Genomic DNA, 19,682 nt, shown 5'->3' with positions numbered 1-19,682 from the left:
AAAACAGAGCATTCAAAATAAATATTAGGCTGCATTGTGTAGTGAGTGGGTCGGCTTTGATGCTTATGAGCTGTGTGTGGTTGGTTAAATTGCTTTCCCTTCCTGTGCTTCAGGTTTCTCAACTCATGTATAAGGGGGTCATGGTAAAAGAATCTATTTCAAAAGGTTGTTGTGAGCAATAAATCAGGTAACATTGTAAGCTATCAATAAATGCTTCTTATTAATCACATTAAAGTCACCTTCTGAGCCCTGGCTGGTGTGGCTCAGTTGATTGAACATTGTCCCATACACCAAAAGGTCACCCTTTTGGTTCCCAGTCAGGGCACATACTCAGGTTTTAGGCTCCATCGCCAGGAGGAGGTGTGTAGGAGGCAGCTGACCAATCTTTCTCTTTCTCTCGTCGATGTTTCTGTCTCCCTCTTCCTTCCTTTCTCTCTCTCTAAAAAAGAAAAACACTTTAAAAATAATAAATAAAATCATCCATACAAAAATGGTTATCTGATAGATACCATTAAATGAAGAAATAAACATTGTCCCTTTAGTGATCCCTTGGTTTTTCAACTCATCATTTTTTAAAAAATAAATTTTATTGAATTTTTACAGAGAGGAAGGGAGTATAGAGTTAGAAACATGGATGAGAGAGAAACATCGATCAGCTGCCTCCTGCACGCCCCCTACTGGGAATGTGCCCGCAACCAAGGTACATGCCCTTGACTGGAATCGAACCTGGGACCTTTCAGTCCGCAGGCTGACGCTCTATCCACTGAGCCAAACCAGTTAGGGCAACTCATCATTTTCTAACTCAATGGCAATTAAAAAAAAAAAAAAAGCTCAGTGATCTCAAATTTTTCTTTGCAGTTGGTACAAGTTCTCCCTGCCAAATTGCAGATAGATGGGACCATTTGGACATGGGACAGTTTCTGAGTATAAACATTCAATATCCATAGTAAAATTCCATGCTACTCACTCAGCTGCACATTTGGAGATACTCTTCTGACATTTGATATGACTCTGGCAAGACAAAAGATGACTCATGGGTCATGACTGCTCCCAGCAGACCATCCTGGGCCCATCCACACCCACCACCCCCAGGACTAGCTTTGCCTAAGAACCATAAAACGTGGGTCTCACGGAAGCCACCAACAACTTTAAAGGGCTTAATAAATTTCTTTTGGATGATGCTAATAGATTCCTGATTTTTCATCTGAAGGCAGGCTAGGCCATAGCTCCGACGCTTATCCAGTGACTATTTTGCAAAGTGACTTGAACCAAGGCAGACACTCAATTTGTCCAATGTGCTAACAAGTGAAGAACAGTTTCCACTATGGATGAAAGTGGATTTCCATATTATATGTTCCCCTAAAAATTGAGCTGTACAGTATTTTTTATAAATGAAATATGTATCATATTGCCTTTTCATAGACTTATAATTTCAGATAACTTTTACTTTTCTACAAACATTTAACACTTAAGGTTTAAGCATTTCCCCCCCCTTCTTGTTTTGCAAGCTACCACCACCCTCTCTCTCTCTTTTCTGTCACGAAGTTTGTGATATGGGAGTATCGCTTTTGAATTAGAATAATCAGCCTTCTCACCCCAATTCACTTCTTGCAGATTTTAATTTTCAAGTGACACCTTGTCTTAAAGTAGGGGCAGATTTACAAATATATTTATTTCACTATCAAAATGCAAATAGAAAATAAATTTTAAAGGTAGCTAATGTCTCAAATTTTGTAACCCTCAAATAAGTGATTAACAACACTATCATCCTAAGAAAATAAAAGAAAGTTTTGGGTAAAAATCTCTGAAATGTAACAAAAAACCTCGTCACATTTATGACAGAAAAACCAAGGTACCTATTTTCCCTTGGCACAAATAATATGTGTTGGCTGGCTAGAAATGGTTGTAATTATGTGGTATACAATAAAAGGTTCCATTGATGCCAAAAACAGAAAAATGGGTGAAACCAGACCAGAAATCACATATTGAATAAACAGCTTCCCAGACAAATGAATTTAGCTGATTTTTAAAAAGCAGTATCTTTTACTTTCAGTTTTATGATCTTTATGGATAGATCCAAACTCTTTATTAAAAAAATTTGAGGTACAAGGGTCAGTATCTCATATTTATAAACCATGAAACAGTATAGTCACATGTTTAATAGATTAAATGGGCTACACTTTGGGATACTATTTTCGGGACTTTAAATACCAAGCAACTTAAAGCTAATCTTTATACAAGTTATGAAACAGGGTAGGGAACTGGTTGGATTATGCTTCATGAATGATGACATTGATAGCTTGAGGTTTTGTTTTTTTAAAAAATATTTTCTTTTAAAAAATTATTATTATTTTTTAAATTTTATTTTATTGTTTAAAGTATTGCAAATAGTAATACATATGTCTCCTTTTTTCCCCATTGACCTTCCCCCACTTTCCCTACCCCCCAGCACATACCCTCACTACCCCCCGCCCCAGTGTCTTGTGTCCATTGGTTATGCTTATTTGCATGCATACAAGTCCTTTGGTTGATCTCTTACCTCACCCCCCCAACCCTCCCCAGCCTTCTACTTCTCAGAAGAAAATTCTAATTCAATTTAATTCTCTTTGGTAGGAAGATGAGTAATAATTATTATTTCACAAAATGTCTGTCTGATCATCTGAGGTTCAATATGTATATGCTTAAATTTTAAAATGTAAAATAATATATATTTTCTTAGAATATAAAATAGAAAATATAAATAAACAAAGAAATAATTTATAATCTCATTGACCCAGAGATAATCACTGTTAACTTTAATACATGTACATCCAACTTCTCAAACCCTCATTTTATAATCAAGATTTTAAAAAAGAGCATATATTTATAATATAATGCATAAATATTGTTCTGAAATCTGCTTTTGCAACCTAACCTATATGGTGTACACATTTTTTCATGTCACTGGTTGGAAGTGTTGGCATTTCCTATCCTATATAATAAAGAGGGAATATGCAAATTGACCATCACTCCATCCCAAAAGATGGCTGCACCCACAGCTGAGGCCAAGTTCCCATAAGGAGCTTTAAAGAACAATCAGCAGAGACCTGAGGCTATGCCCTCCCCCACCCCCGTGGGGATTGACAGGGGATCTCAGGCCATGCCCCCCACCCCAGTCTGGGCTGGGGGACCTCAGGCCATGCCCCCCGTCTTGGCGCTGGGCCAGGGGACCTGAGGCTATGCCTCCTGTCCGGCAGGGCTTGACAAGGGTGGGACTGGCCGGGTCTGGATGTAGCCCAATGTAGGGGGCGGCGGCCAGGTCTGGGTCTCATGCAATTTTAGGTTCATGTGGGTGGGCGGGGACTTGACTCTGGGTCCCGTGGTGAGCCCCAGACTCTAACAGGAGGAAGGTTTTCATATATATTTTACTAATTTTCTTTCATCTCTGACACTTCTATTATAGAGAAAGGGCAAATAGCAATATTAAATTATTTCCTCTAATTAATACCCTTTTAATGTGCACAAATTTTGTGCACCAGGTCACTAGTGTATGTTCAAGACCCAGCAAATCCTGGAGAACTGGCTGCTTTGGAGGCATCCAGTTACTATGCATTTGGCATAAGCATTAGCACTGAGGCGTCTTCAAAGCAGTTTATGAGCAGTAGACGTGGACACATGGGAGCTAGAACGTTACACTGTGGGTGCCTCACAATGGATTGTGCTAACAGCTGCTGTGTGAGGAAGGCTTTGAGATAGTACTAAACCCCTGCTGTAGCAGGTGAGGAAGTGCTCGGTTAACGATAAATGTGACCCTCCATTTGCAGTCACAGTCAGCTGAATCCTTGTTTTCTTACTTTTGAATTATATATTCACAACCACAATCAAGGCATCAGAGGCCAATTAAGAAAACAAAACCAACAATAACACACTAGTAATTTTTAACAGAGAATCGAGTAAAGGAAATTGATTAAACAGCATTGCATTTGGGCAAAAGGAGAACATTAAGAGAATGCAGATAAATACACGTGGAAAGCAACTGTGACCCTCATGGCTGGGGGAGCAAAGGGAAGAGTTAGATTAGCAAAATATGGAGCCACCCCCTACCCCACCCCCAAAAACTGGGGACAAGGTTGTAGTCACCTGCTGCTGTACCTCTGAGTATGAGGCCAGCACTGGCAGAGATTGAAAGCTCAAAACTGGAACTAAACTTTGCTGCTGGGGCAAAGGGACATGCTGGGGCAGCCATGACAGGAACAGGGGGCACAGGGAAGGAGCAGATCCCCTTTTCTTCCTCCATCTTTCTCAGCTCCCTTTATTGCTTCCATCTGCAGAACCTAACAGGAAGTGCTCTTGCAAAAGAGAAATGGCATTTGCAGAGCCCCAGTCCTAGCTTCATGGAGTGGAATATTAAAGGGCGAGTTTGGACAGTCCTCGGAGCATCCCTATGTTGGCTTCTGTTTGTTTTCTCTTTGTAAATCCAATTTCAGTTTTCTACAGTCTTTCTTATGGTGACCTGGCTTTTTACAGCAAAAACATACTCCTCTACAGTTTCACAGCAGCCCTTATTTAGTAATCCTGTTGCCTTGTTCTCAGAAACCAGTGGGTGTATTAATTGGAATAGGTCAGAATAGCCAGGATTACCTGTACAGGTTCTAACAGTTAAATTTCTTTGTGAACGCATCAGGGTCCTGGATAAAGTCAGGAACAATTGCTGGTTCCTCTCTAGCTGAGACCCACTTTTTTTCCAAAGGGAGTTGTTAGAATTCCCATTCTCATTTTCCCTCAAGTCAGTGGTAGTAGAGGAGATGGAAGGGGAAGGAAGAAGGGAGAGGAAAGCTCAAGTCCAGACAACGAAGCTCAGAAAGCAAAGCATATAGTGGAGGAGCTATAGAAGGGGGAAGAAAGGAGTGTAGGCATTTATTAGCTTCAGAATAGTTCCAAGATAGTCTCTAAAACTTTTTATTAAATTTTTAAAAGGATTTTTCTATGCTTCTCCTTAGGAAAAACACAAAAATAAAAGGGTGAGTTTGTAGCTCAGAGACAATGCTTAATCCAGCATAGGGAGGGCTTGGATATGCACGTGATTCCCATTTTGCAGTCACAGGGTGCTGAAGGAAATCTGGACATTCCCATTTCTCCAGTGATGAGCTATTAATTCATAACCATAAGCCAAAGAAGCCTGTGAAAAAGACAGGAAGTAAGCATAAGTTCATGGTAATCTAATTTTCCATCAATCTAGGCTTAGTAAGTAAATTTAACTGATTTGTCAATAAACCAATAGCAGCAGTTTCCAAAATTATTTTAAAAACCTTGTTAATAGAAAAAAAAACAAAATAGAAGAAATTCATATGTCAATTAAAAAAATATATATCGAGGGAAAGGTTGCATTATCTGACTTGAGAATTTGAACATTTATCCCAACTTTGCATCCTGTCAGATGCATCAAGCTGGTAGTAAATGGCTCTAAAGTGTGAATAGGCACTGTATACCAAGGGTTATTCTCTTTTTCTACTTCTATTTTTTTATTTCTTCCTTGAAGTGGCTCTCCTTTTAAAGTCTATAAAAGCAATTATTTAAGAACCATGTCTACAAGTCAAAACAGCCAGCCACTTGAGAAAAAAAAAAAACAAGAAAGAAATCATATTAGTTCTTTTATGCTTGAACTGAACTCTTGATTGTTTTGTTTTTTCACTTTTTATTCAGTTTTATTGGACAGTGGAACATTAATTCCTTCACTTTATTGAGTGTCTCCAGCGCCTCAAGGTTGTTAAGTGCCTGGGATATAAAGATAAAGAGATAGACCCTGCTCTTAAGGGATCTTTGATTTCTTCGTTTTGCGTACTTTTGGGTTCTAGACTGCTTTAGAACCAACAAATTGGTTCCGGCAGGACATTCACTCAGTTCAGTTGAATTTCAGATTAGCAATCGGTGCTTTCCAATTGGTTGGTGATGGAAGTTTGGGGTTTCTCTTGATGCTGTCTCAATCAGCCTCTTTTCTGAAGTTTGTGGGGATACGTAGTCATCTAGTTTTCTTGTGTATATTCTTGGTAGGTTTTGGTTTTTCAAATTAGTTGTTCTGTCTGTTTGTTTTTTCTTTGTGGGGATGGGGAGGAAGGGTCAGGGTTCAGAGAGTTTCAGAAAATACACTGCTAATCTCATCTCAATCTTTATCTTCTTTCAGATACAGGATTGTGTCTTCTTTCTCAAGTAGAATTCTCAATTTCTCTAGTTATGCAGAAAGCAATTATTAAAAGTAATATCCATTAAGTACTGAGTGCTTACTATATTTCTGGTACCAAATAAATTAAATGCTTTATAAGATATTCATTGATCTTTACAACCACCGTTGGGTGAGCTACTTTATGCCCATTTTTAATAAGGGGTAAAATATTTGGTTCCAGGTTGGGGTAGGCAGCTTCTAAGTTGGCACTAATGATTCCTGACTCCTGGTGTTCATGCCCTAGTGTAATCCCTTCCCTTCCAGTGTGGACTGGACCAAGTGACTTGCCTCCAATGAATAGAGTATTGAAAATGTGATGTTATGCCACTTCTGAGATTAGTCCACAAAAAAAAAAAAAAAAAAGAAAAAAGATTGTGGCTTGGGCACTCACTCTCTTTTGTTTTCTTTCTTGCTCATTCTGGTGGAAACCAGCTGCCAAGTTGTGTTGCCCTAAGAGAGGCCCATGTAGAAGCAATTGGGGGAGGCTTCCAGCCAGCACCCAGCAAGGAACTGAGGACCTTAGCCCAACAGCCCAAGGGTAACTGGATCCCGCTAATAATGACATGAGTGACTTGGAAGTGGATTGTTTCTCACTTGAGTCTTTGAATGAGACCAGTTGACACATTGATTGTAGTTTTGTGAGAGCTTTTGAGCCAGAGTCACCCAGCAAATTTATGCTTGGATTTCTGACCCACAGAAATCCACAAATAATGTTTGTTGGTTTGAACTGTTAACATTGGGGTAACTTGTTACACAGCCAGAGATAGCTAATACATAGGTCATAAAAGTAATGTGTCCCAGTTGGCCTGGAACCACGGCCAACCTCTGTGTGACACTGACTTTGATTAGCCTGTACCTTTATGAGCTACCATTTCCACCACACTGAATTACAGTTCTTTGATTCTGTTTATTCCTCTTTGAAAGAAAACACCTTTTCAAATGTAAAACTGCCTGTTGCTGAATGAAATAATAAGTGAGCACTTTCTTTAAGTCATGGTAATAGAGTTAGAAGGAACCTGAAAATTTATGTAGTCCAAATCAACCTGTTCCCAATTTTTACAGAGGAGGAAATTAGGCCCAGCAAAATTAAGAGACTTGCCTAAAGTTATAGAATTAGTGAAAGAAGGGGGATTAAAACACAGGTCTTCTAATGGCCAGTTTGGGACTGGACAGATACATGCTCATAGTTCCACATGAACATAGCTCCTTACCACATTCTGAACCTGGAGTAGATTCAGTTTGATTCCCATTCATTTTCACTGGACAAAAACAGGGATTCTGAAGGGAACAGCTGATAGACAATGCCTAATATATTTATTTCTTTTGCTCTTAGGCTCACCTCCTATGAAAGGGGGGTCAACAGCCTGTGTCCACATGAATGATTATCATCTTCCAATCCCTTAACCACAGCACTGGATCCAACATGGCAATGCAATTCCATACTGAGAGCCAACTCTAAATGATTTGTCTTGGCTCTTTGGACTGCTTATTGAGAAGCATTTCCTGAGCTGGAGTGGAAGGAGACTGTGATCGCCTAGTAATGTCAGCCATGAGAGGAGGTTGAGGGTGTGGTGGATTGTGTGCTATGTGTTTGCCCTCTGGCATTTCTGCAGATTTGGGGCCTCGTCCTTCCTTTGATGGCCCATTCTTTTCCTGCTATGAACCATTTTTGCCACACAAGCTGCCCAGGAAGGCTCACTTTCAATGCGCAATTGGCCCTTCTTTCTGGAATCTTTTTCTTCTCATTTGATGTGAAGTTTAGCACATAAGTGGCACTGGTGGAATTTACCTTGTAACTTGGTGTAGTGTTAGAAGCAGAGCCAGTTCTCACAGCCCTGATGGTTGGATGCTTTTATGACTTTGTAGACCTCTTTTTCTGGCTAGGTCTAAAAGTCACATTGCCAGCAGACTGTCAGCCCATCAAAAAAAAAAAAAAATGCAGGAAGGTATAATTTTGCACATGCTTACTCTGTTGTCTTTTGAAACAACAGTCCCAGGAGGTCACAAGAACACAACTTGGCATGTGAGTGCTAGCCCAGGTATCCTGGATGACGGGAAAATATTGGTACTGTAGATCAAAAGCACAATTAACATGTGCCTTGAAACTTGGAGCTGTGAGGCTGAAGCTTAAATACCTCTCCATGGGTGGTGCTTTCAACATAGTACTGCTAGGTTTTTTCTTTTCTTTTCTTTTCTTTTCTTTTCTTTTCTTTTCTTTTTTTTTCATTTTGGCAAAGTCGAGTGTTGGGCGATGTTAGAATTTAGGTAAGTGACTGGGAAAGTTTATTTCCTTCTAGTCTTCTGCCTGCTGCTTAACTTTCTTCTTCTGTTTTGATCCATTGTAATATCTTTTCAATGGCCCATGTTTCTGCATTACTATTTAGCATTGGGGTTTTGAGATTCCAATGAAAATTCTGTTTTCCAGAATTTTTTTTTTATCAGAAGTCTATTTTACTGAAATAGTAAGAGAATCCTATGACAATTAGATAGCTTCTGCCTCCTCTTCTGATGGGAAAGCAATAAAAACCTGAATATAACTTGGTTTTTTGAATTATGCAATTTGAGCAAGTCAGTTTGGCTCTATTATATGAAAAAGAGAGATGGGGTGGAGAGAGAGAGAGAGAGAGAGAGAGAGAGAGAGAGAGAGAGAGAGAGAGAGAGAGATATTAGTAGTTTTCCAAGCCTTTGGACCCTGAAATTATGAAAGGAAAGATTGAGCTAGTGAGAATCCCCTGTCCTTCTTTAACCAGAGCATCTCTGTTGTTAGATTTCTGTAAGGGCTTTCAGGATTAGAGCTTATTTGAAAGGCGGTTATTATTTTTTAAATGTGAACACTACCAGCATCAATGGGCCTTAGGCTCCTTCCACCTCTAACATTTTACATACCTACGTGTAATCAAGTAGCTCCACATAGGAGAGCAAGCCTGGGAAATGGTTGAGAACATCACCTCTGTCAGAGGTCTCTGTGTTTGATCACAACCACACCACACTGTGCGTCTCCAGGCATGTTATTCTGCTTCAGCTAGTCTCTTCTTTAAAATGGAGACGATAGCCCTGGCCCATGTGGCTCAGTTGGTTGAGGGTTGTCCCGTGCACTGAAAGGTTTCTGTTAGATTCCTGGTCAGGTCACATACCCAGGTTTTGGGTTCGATCCCCAGTCAGGGCATGTATAGGAGGCAACTGATCTCTCTCTCTCTCTCTCTCTCTCTCTCTCTCTCTCTCTCTTCCTCCCTCCCTCCCTCCCTCCCTCCCTCCCTCCCTCCCTCTCTGTCTCACTTTCTCTCAAATCAATACAAACATATATGAAATATAAGATAATTAACAGTGTCCAACAAATTGTAAATATTCAATAAATATTAGGCATTATTATTAGTCTGAATAGACACTAGCATTGCACATGGTATGCATCTTCTTTTACTACTTAATTTATGTTTACTTTAAATAAGCCTTCTCCTAGAACCAACTCTAAAGGCATTAAGATAGAATATCAACTACTTTACTGCTTATAACTTAACATTGCAGGAAAAACTTATATGATATTAGAATATTTTCTTAAGAGCAAACAGATCTCCAAAATATACTGTACCATACCATGGCTATGTAGATTTTTGGCCAAAAATTTTCAGTAAAATGAAAAAAAATGTTTTTTGTGGATAATGCTTTGAAAACCAGCTTTTAAAAATAAATTTTAAGCATATGTTTGCCCAACTTTATTTTTCTTTGAGTTTTTGGGTCTCATTTTCTTGAGCTGTGAAGTAAGATTCTATTTTTACTTCCATATTTCCAAATAACATGCTTATATTGCCACTTCTTGATTTTTAAACAGTTTTAGTCATTATCTATGGATGTTACCCTAAAGCAGATGCTGTGTCACTTTTTCACCACTGCCTCACCCCAAAACCCCGACTTGCACACTTTACAATCCCCCAAATTCCTAATCTAGTTATATTGATAATTTAGTTTTGATCAGCATTCATGGTTTACATGATCACAACTACATAAAGATTAATCATAGCTCAGCCATGTAGCATATTCTACTTTGACTTCGCTGCGTAATATTTTGTTATATGTACTTGGAATTATTGTCTTTATTTTTTGTACCGTAGTTTTCTATGAGCAAACCATGAATTCAACCCTAAAGTCTCCACCAACGGTCTTAATCTCTTTTGAATATATTTTTTACTTTTGAACAAGTCTATTTAATCTAGAAGAAATCTCTGTCCTGAGACTTCTGACCTATTCCAATTTTTGTTCTCCTTTCACCATCATCCCGAGGAACCCCTTTGCCTCTATCTGTTTTTTCCTGTGTTCCATGTTTTTCTCTTCATCATGACTTACTCTCTTGCTTTGGTGGCACACAGTCTTCAGTAGCTGGCTCAGGTAGAATATAAGGAAATAATCTTTTTTCAGACCTCCCATACCTTGGAATGAATTTGTCCTCATGCTTGATAGTTGTGCTGGATATATACTTCTGTGTTGGAAATTGTTTTCCATCAGGCACTGCTCCATTGCCTTCTAGCTCCTGGTGTTTCGTCTACTTGGCAGGACTCTTATGTTTTCTCGTGCCTGCACACAAGAAGCTTAGCATTGGTGGAGAAAGTCAGGGCAAGAAGGCTGGTCCCATTACAAACTTATGGCTACCAACATCCACTGGACTCTCAACAGTAGCAATTCATTCTTTTATGGATGCAAAGATGATTTAAAAATCTCTGTAAACAAACCAACAAACAAGTAAACAAAAATGAAACCTTTCTACTTTCCTCAAACCTCTGGCAGCTCTCCTTCCTCTACACTTTCAACAGATACCTTTGTACTTTTACTCTTTTTGGGAAAAATAAAAGTCATCAGATTAGATTCCCTTGTGTTCTAGGAATGAAACCTGCAAACTGACCTACGTTTATACCAATCTGTTTATCTTCTGATGAGCCATTTCTCGTCTACTTGTTCATGCTTTTAAAGCCTTGTTATATTGATTTTTCTATATATGTATTAGATCAGTCACCCAAGCTACCAGCCAACCAGCCCAATAAACAACAAAGAGCTCTTCCTCTACCCATATTATCCTTCAGCTATTGCTGTCTTTTCCCCTTCTCAGGCAAACTTTTCCCAAATTGTTGTCTTTATTCCTTATTTCGTTAGCTATAGCCAGTCTTTCACCACTCTGTTCTGGCTTTCTTGCTAAGATCCCAGTGACCTCCATCAAAATGTTTTGACCTCCCTTATTGTAAAAAGATGATCATACTTTCCTTTTTGAAATAGTCTTTTTTTCCCCCCTGGGTATACATGACAAAACTTTGTTTTGTTTTTCTTCTTCTCTTACTAACTCCCTCTATCTCCTTTCCCATTATACTGCTATCTACTGTTAGAATTTGTGAAAGATTCTTTCCTTGATTCTCTTTTCTTCTTGTTTATTTTCCTAGACAGTCCTACCCATGCATATGGCTAGAATGACCACCTACAAACAACACATTTGAATCTCCAGCCAAGATCTCTTTTTCTCAACTCCAGACCCATACATCCAACTGCTTACTTGACATATCTCCTTGGGGGTATGAATAGCACTTCAAACCCAGTATGTTCTAATTCAAGTTCATCTTTACTCCAATGTAGTAAGCCCTCTCCCAGTGTTTCCTATTGCAGTTAATGGTACCCATCTCTCTACAATTATGTTAGCCAGGACCTTAGAGTCATTCTTGACATTTCCCTCTCTATCACGCCATTCCAAATCCATCACTAATCTAGTTGGTGATATTTACCATAAAAATATTTCTCGTCTTTCACGTCTCTCCATTTTCACCACTCTAGGTAAGCTACTGGCAATATCTATTATCTAAACTACCCAAATAGTCTCCTAATTGGTTCAACTACTTCTGTCCTTGTCCCTCACCTGTTTTCTATACTATAGCCACAGTCATTTAAAATAAACACAAATCTGAGTACATCATCCTTTACTTAAAGCCTCTACATGGCTTCCTTCTAAGGATACAGATAAATATTCCTTAACTTGGCTTATAGGGCTTACATGATCTACTCCTTACTTATTTTTCCTGCCTTAGTTAGCACCATCTAATTGTTTTCTTGTACCAGCTATGGTGCTCTTCTTTTCGTTTCTCCATAGAAGAATGCATACTGCCTCCTTCAACCACGGGATCTTCGCTTATGCCGATCCCATTGAGAGCCAATGTAGATTAGTGGCTAAGTATAGAGCACCTGAAGTCTAATTTCCAAGGAAGACTGCTTGGGTTCTAATCCAAATTTTACAACATAGCTGGTTGTGCAACCTTGGGTAAGTTATTTTAGCTTCCATGTCTCAGTTTCCTCAACTGAAAAACAAGGATAATTGTAGGGATGTCATGATTGAATGATCATTTGCAGGGAAGCCTCTTTCCCTTTCTTGCCTCGTTAATTTCTTTTAAAAAATATTTTTATTGTTTTTAGAGAGGAAGGGAGAGATAGAAACATCAATGATGAGAGAGAATCATGGATTGGCTGCCTCTTGCACACCCCCCACCCCCACCTGCCACCCGGGTATGTGCCCTGACTGGGAATCAAACCACGATCTCTTGATTCATAGGTCGATGCTCAACCACAGAGCCACACCGGCCGGGCTCTTGCCTGGTTAATTTCTTTGCAAACGTCCATTTTCAGCTCCAGAGTCACTGTCTTTGAGAAGCCTCCACTGACCTCTCTGAGGCTAATCCAATTACTCCATCGTAAGATTTCTCATATCTGGAGTCTCTTATTTGTAATGCTTAATATAGGTGCAATTTAATATTTTCTGAGTGAGTTATTAATTTTCGCTCAACATTCTATATTTCTCACTAGAATGTCAGCTTCAGGAATGAAGTTTGCTTTTGGCCACCATTCTTTGGGCCTAACACAGTAAAATATTTATTGCCAGAAACGACGGTGAATATCCCTGATGCAAGCAAGGCTCCCTGATAACTTCTTTTGGTGCTTGAATTAATGCTTTGCACGGTAATTGATGAGTTCAGAACATATGGTGGTGAATCAAGCAGTTAACTTGTACTTCCCACACCTGGTCTTCAGCAGGTGCGCAAGCAGGAGGGTTCTCTGCTCAACAAGGCAGGGTTTTGTGAAGATCAGGTGTTAAAAACACACACCCGGGGTTGATTCTTGTCGTGTTTCCTGTGGCTGTGTGACCTTAGTCATGTCTTTTGACTTCCCATAGTTTCAGTTTTCTCATCTGTCAGTGACACCAGAGTGCCCAGCCAGAGTCAATTGTTAACTAGGCAACTGAACCTGTGAGACTCCTGATTAACCTCAGGCATGGTACGTGATTGTCCATGCGCCCTCGCCAATGAGATGGCTTGCCTCTCACGTGTGTTAGTAAGCTTCCCCCTGTGGGGAAAAACTACTATCCCATCCCTCCCTTCAAAAAAAGTAAAATCGTTGTGCTTTTGGTCACAAAACGTAAGAGGGTATGAATCAGGATGAACTGGGAAAATAGAGTTCCAAGGGCATTCCTAGTGCAAACAAGTTTCTTCTTTCCTGGTGCTTCAACTCCAAGTTTGAGAGTGGCAGTGGGTGGGCTGGCCAGGGCAGGTAGGGTCAGAGGTTCATTTCTCATTATCATCTGTGACACATAGAACAGAGAAGAGCCCCCCCCCCCCCCCCCAGCCCCTGACAAGAGAGTCCGGGGTCCAGCTAACCACCACTGCAATCTCAGAGACCCCCTCCCCCCTTTTCCCCCCTCCTGCCCCCTCCCTCCCCTCTGCTTTTTTATAATCAGCTGAATCCATTCCTTGGGAATCACATCGAAAATGACTGCGTCCTTATTCAAGAAAACATTCCCTTTGCTCGCAATAAAAAGAGTAAGCCTCGTGTCACCTCGTGTGCAACTGGCCACTTTGCTGGATGAGAGGAGCGCTCTGATTTTGAGCCCTTAGTGGAGGAAGGCACTGCATGGAAGCAATGACCACAGTGATGTCTATGAGAGATGGACATTGCTTCTTCCGCAAGCCTTCTCTTTTCTCCCTCCTGTTTCCAACTTGTGGGATGGACTGGGGTTCTGGGTTTTAGCGTGTAGCCTGTTGTGTGTAAGTAGAAGGGAAATTGCGTGTGCACTTCGTGTGCGTTCAGGGGGGTGCTGTGCTTGAACCTGGAGAATGTCTGTGTTTGAAGAACTATGAAAGGGTGTGTGTGTGGGACAAGACCGATACGTTTAAGTGCAGAAAAGTGGTCGTTTGTACGTGGTGAGCGAGTGTGCGCGAGTCTGTACCAGCGCCAGGGCCCGCCCGCCGGGCTCCCGTGGGCCGGCCGGGCCAATGAGCGCGCGGCTGCGGCGGCGGCGGCGGGCGGGTAGGGAGCGCCGGGCTCCGCGGATGGACGCGCGGGCGGCGCGGCGCGCTCATTTGGCGCGGGCGTTGCTGGCTGGGGGCGGTGCAGCCGCTGGCCCGGGACCGCGGCCGGGACCCGGGGCGGCGGGCGGCGTGGGCGGCGCCCAGGGCTGGGATGCGCCGGGGACTCCGTGGCGGCGGCGTTGGTGGCGGCGTCGGCGGCTGCGGGCGGACGAGGTAGCGCCGCGGCGCGGGGAGCCAGACCAGCCCGGCCGGCGAGCGGCGGCGGCGGCGGCGGCGGCGGCGGCGCAGGCACAGCGGCGGCCGCAGCCGGAGCCCGAGCGCCGCGCGCCCACCATGGCCGCCCAGGGCGAGCCCGGCTACCTGGCGGCGCAGTCGGACCCGGGCTCCAACAGCGAGCGCAGCACCGACTCGCCCATGCCTGGCTCCGAGGACGACCTTGTCGCCGGGGCGCCCCTGCACAGCCCGGAGTGGAGCGAGGAGCGCTTCCGCGTGGACAGGAAGAAACTTGAGGCCATGTTACAAGGTGGGCATCCCCCCGCGTTCTCGGACTCCCCGTGTGCGCCCCCCAACTCCTTTCCGGACAGCCCCGTCGCGCGCCCCAGCGCCCGCCTCTCCGGCCCACAGCCGGCTTAGTTCCCGGGTCCCCTTCCCCGCGGAGCCCGGGGACACCCAGGGAGTGGAGATCTAGCGGGACGCTCCACCCTCGCACGCCTCTCAGGTCTCTAGGCTCGGGGAGCCCTGGGCTAACTTGCCGGCTTCAGAGAAGCCCAAGGCCGGGTTCGTGCCGGCGCGCCCAAGTGGCGGATGCACTTTGGAGATGCCAGCGTCAGCCCGGACACCTGGGCTGTGCCATCCGGACCCACGCAGACCGCACAGACTCTGTGCGATTCTCTCCCCTCTCGCTGGCAGCTTTGAACCCAAGCTCTGTCCCTGTATGTTTCTCTTTCCTCTTGTCAGTATCCACTTCCTCCAGCTGAGGGGCCTTGTCTGGCTATTGGAAAACTCTCTGCAGATGTCAAGGCTTAAGACAGGAGTTCCCGCCCCCCATCCTCCACCCTGGAGTTAAGAGGGGCCAGGATGGGGGTGCGCATCCAGAGCTGGGGACTGTGTCCGGGCAGTGCTGCTGGGTTGCAGGACAGTGTGTGTTCATCTCCTGACAGCTTATAAAACACATCTTGAGTTACACTAAGTTCATAAAAATTTTCCTGTACTCTGGGTGTCTGACGATGCCTTTCACAACTTGGGTTTTTTTTTTTTTTTTTGTTTTTTGTTTTTTTAACTCCCTAGTTTCTTTGGTACTTTCCTAGGCATCACAGCTTTAACCCTATTGGACTGGAAACACATTCAGTGTTTTAATGGGAGTTCTCAGAGTGATTGCTAAAATGTCCAAGGTCATTTTGCCCTTCCTTAAAACGGTAATTACTGGCCTAACTGCAGCCATGGATGTGGCTTATTTCCTTCACCTGGAGTAATAAGGCATTTTGAGTGACTGTCATAAAATACTGTAAAGGACCAGGCATTAGTTTCACTAAGGGTGAGCAGTGCATTCATTCAGTAGCTAAGTGTCCTTATAACAAGGGAGCGTTGGAGCCTTCCAACTTTTTTTGTGTGCGGCTTTATGCATAACTTACTTTGACTTTATCAGTCAATGCATCGCAATATGGGAGCGATTTAGCCTCTGGTAATGCAGTGGCTTTTTAGAACATTTAAGCAGGTTATTTTAAGAGAGAACAACATGTTTTCCAAAACAATAACTTGGTGGAAACAAATAGCAGGAGTGTTTGGCAGGCGTTTTGGATGAGCTACAAATTCATCTCCCTTGCTGCTTATTTTTATTGATAAACATCCCTAGTGCTTGTCCTGTCTCTCTCTCTTCCTCTCTTTTTTTCCTCCCCCTTACATTATGTGACTTTTTAGGAGAGTTACTACTGCGATAAATTATTCAAATAAGAATATTGCAGAGTAGATCTGGAAATTAAAGCCCCAGTTGCATTTCGATAACCCATTTTAGTTATTTCATTCGTTTTATGAATTTTTTGACCTAGTTTGTGGTTATAAAACAAAATGTTACATTTATTCAGAAAAAATATTCTTGTGTGATTGTTTGGATTTAACTGATAGACCACATACCCGCCTGTTCCACAGGTTTCCAGTTTATTTTCTACATGAATTCGGAGTGATGGTGGATCTTCTAATAATACTACGTCTTCCTTACCTGTTTTTACCTGTGCACATACAAATAACCACAGCGATGCTAGCTTCCAGGAAGCCCTCAAGCATAACCCGAGCTTTAGAAGTGGATTTCTTTTTTGAAACAATACATTTTCATTTAGAATAAAATGAAATGTAGGTGAAGCTTTTTAAAATTTTTTATTTGAAGCCTCTCCCCTTTGTAGATACTGGTATTCTGTCATGAGATGGTTTAATATTGCTTTGCAGTGATACTTTTTTTTTTTTACAGACAATCTTAACAGAGTTAACCAGCCAGTATATAATAAAATATTCACATTTTAACCCCAAAGAATTCTTGAATGATTGAACATAGTGCTTTAACTTTCCAAAATTATCAGTAAGTGATTAAGCCATCAAAGAAAGTAAATTTTGAACATGTTTGATAGTGGAACCAGTGTATAGTGTACCAGGGCGTTTTGTGATGCATGGTTTCTAGTGTCAGATGACATAGAACCACCATGTTTGAAGGAACAAGACCAGTTTTCGGAACCAAACATAATCATGTGCCTTACTGCTTTATACCAGGTGGTTATAGTACGTGTAGGCGCTGGAATCACACAGACCAAAGTTCAAATAAATCCCTGTGGGGAATTGGGACAGTTCCTAGGCCTTATATTTCAGTTTGCTCATCTGTAAAATGGGACTGAAATTAGTACCTTACCCTTAGGATTTTAAGAATTAAAAGAGATCATGCCCAATAAGCTAAAACTTGTCACACTGTTTGGTAAATGATAAGAACTTAATATATATCAGTTGTTTTATTATTATTAATCATACATATTACAATATAGTTTCAAAAGATTTCTAGTGCCGATCACAATTTCTGACATATATACCTAAATAATGGGCCCAAAAGAATTTTGCAATTTTGTAATTGTAGAAATAAAATAGATACCAAGGTGGCATTTTTCACTTGAAAAGTGCCAAGTAAGTAAAGTCTGCATTTGGTTGGGTTTCTGGTTATTGTGAATTTGGATTTGCCATTTTTCAATTTAAATCAGGATAAGTAAGATTACCTGCTTTTAAGTCTACATAGTGCAAATTGGTGATTGTAATGCTTGGAATTTGTTTCCAGAGAGAGTGTCCTGGGGGCAAGTTAATCTTTAATGGGTTGTATTTTTATTAGTAGAGAAATTCTTCTACGCAATGGACCAAAAATTCAGTGAGGTTAAGATATGGGCAATGGAGTAGTGGTCAAAGAAATGAAATACTATTCTTGCATGATCATTGAATTCCCACAGATTTGATACACATACAACTACCAGAGAAAAATCACTAGTGTTTTTTCTTCTTTTTATTTTGTTTTTGCTTAATAACTACCTTGGAATAGCCATACAGAGTATTGGGCATTTTTGTTCAAATCTAAATGAGTAATAAAATTTGTCATCTTCAACAGTTTTGTAAATGGGAACTTATTTTCAAGTTTAGTTAAGGCTTTTGATGGGTATGGTCAGTATTGGGATAGATACCATGGACAGCATTGTTTAAGGATAAAGAAAAATGGTTTTTAATTTAATATTGATCTTCAAAATTTAGATTTTATGCTCCATGTGAGATCATAGAGTTGATTCATTTAAGTCAGTTAAATGAGCGTTTTGATATGTAAAGAGGGAGGAGAGGTATAGGGGGAAGTGTGGGACAGGTAGAAAATAAATGGGTCAAGAGCCAGAAATAGTCTTATCTTGCCAGAGTCCTGAGAGGCAAAATGGAATTTGTATACTTTAACTCTTCTTTTTCATTTTTGGTGGTTGTTTACATCTCACTGTTAGACTTTTCTTTTTATGTTGGAAAAACATGTATGTGTACAGTACAATGAAAAATTCCTACATCAAATTCAGAAGCCCAGGGATTTTCAAAGTTCTGAATCCCTTGAGTTTCATCATAGAAAGAAGTGTTAAAAGGGGGGAAATGCCCTATTTTCACGAATTGAGGTTGACATCTGCTGGGCTTTTAAGATATTGCTGTTAATGACTTTAAAAACCATGTTGCATTTTTATAATAACAGGCACAACTGGGGTCCTTGACTGCTGCTTGCTTGAACTAGCCACTGAGACAGTCTATCGCACATTGATTAGAAGTAGAGCAGCAGTTATGTTATCTCTTTAATTTGACAAACTTCGGTGAAGATTGTCATATGATTTGGTGAATAGATACTCTCAGATGTTCTGGTGGGAGTAGGGAAAAATAAGCAAAAAGAAATGAAAATGGGGAGTACTGGAAATGAATATAAGTAAAAAGTAAGCTAATATAGTTTTCTAGCTAATGTTTGATAAATGCTAACACACAACAAGAACAAATTACTTTATGAAGCTTAGTGGTTAAAAGTACAGGGCTATGGGCCAGACCAGGGTTTGAATCTTGGTGTTATCTTTTATTTTATTATTATTATTTTGTTATTTCTCACCTGAGGATATTTTTTTCATTGATTTTTTTTTTTTTTTAGAGAGTGGAAGGGAGGGAGGGAGGAAGAGAGAGAGAGATAGAGACATTAATGTGAGAGAGACCCATCATTTGGTTGCCTCTGCCCCCAACTGGGGACCCAGATGTGTACCCTTGATCGGAATCGAACCCATGACCCTTTGGTTCAAAGGCTGACGCTCTAACCACTGAACCTAACTAACTAGGGCTGGGTGTTACCTTTTAATAGGGAGCTAGGGAAAATTCATCACCTGCAGACTCATTTCTAAAAGGGGGTGTTGATAATAGTGACTGCATCCTTAAGTAGTTGTGATAAGAGAATAAAGATGTATGTAAAACATCACAGTGCTGGCCACATAGAAAGTGCTGAATACATTAATAAAACCATATTCATTATAAACCATAGTTCACCAACTTCACATTCTTATATTGAAAATGAAAATCAAATATATTGGAACATGAATTAAGTGGTCTTATGGTAAAATGAACATTCACAGCTCTCAAAACAT

General features: G+C 41.1%; 1 protein-coding gene across 6 annotated transcripts in view; it reads left to right on the top strand.

Moving 5' to 3' along the window:
* BICC1 (BicC family RNA binding protein 1) overlaps positions 1-19,682 on the top strand; it is a 321,158-nt gene that overhangs the window by 59,084 nt on the left and 242,392 nt on the right. For 3 of the 6 annotated variants that reach the window (XM_079793118.1, XM_079793117.1, XM_079793119.1), the window contains exon 1: positions 14,587-15,046. The exons of the other annotated variants lie outside the window; for them this stretch is intronic. In XM_079793118.1, coding sequence (XP_079649244.1) covers positions 14,857-15,046 — 190 coding nt within the window. In that variant the 5' untranslated portion in view covers positions 14,587-14,856. Of the gene's footprint in view, positions 1-14,586; positions 15,047-19,682 lie in introns of those variants that run through there. 6 annotated transcript variants of the gene reach the window in all.

This window comes from Cnephaeus nilssonii (genome assembly GCF_951640355.1).
Source record: "Cnephaeus nilssonii genome assembly, chromosome: 16".
Taxonomy (NCBI): Eukaryota; Metazoa; Chordata; class Mammalia; order Chiroptera; family Vespertilionidae; genus Cnephaeus; species Cnephaeus nilssonii.
The sequence above is the reverse complement of the archived record's forward strand: the minus strand, read 5'-3'. Positions and strand labels throughout refer to the sequence as shown.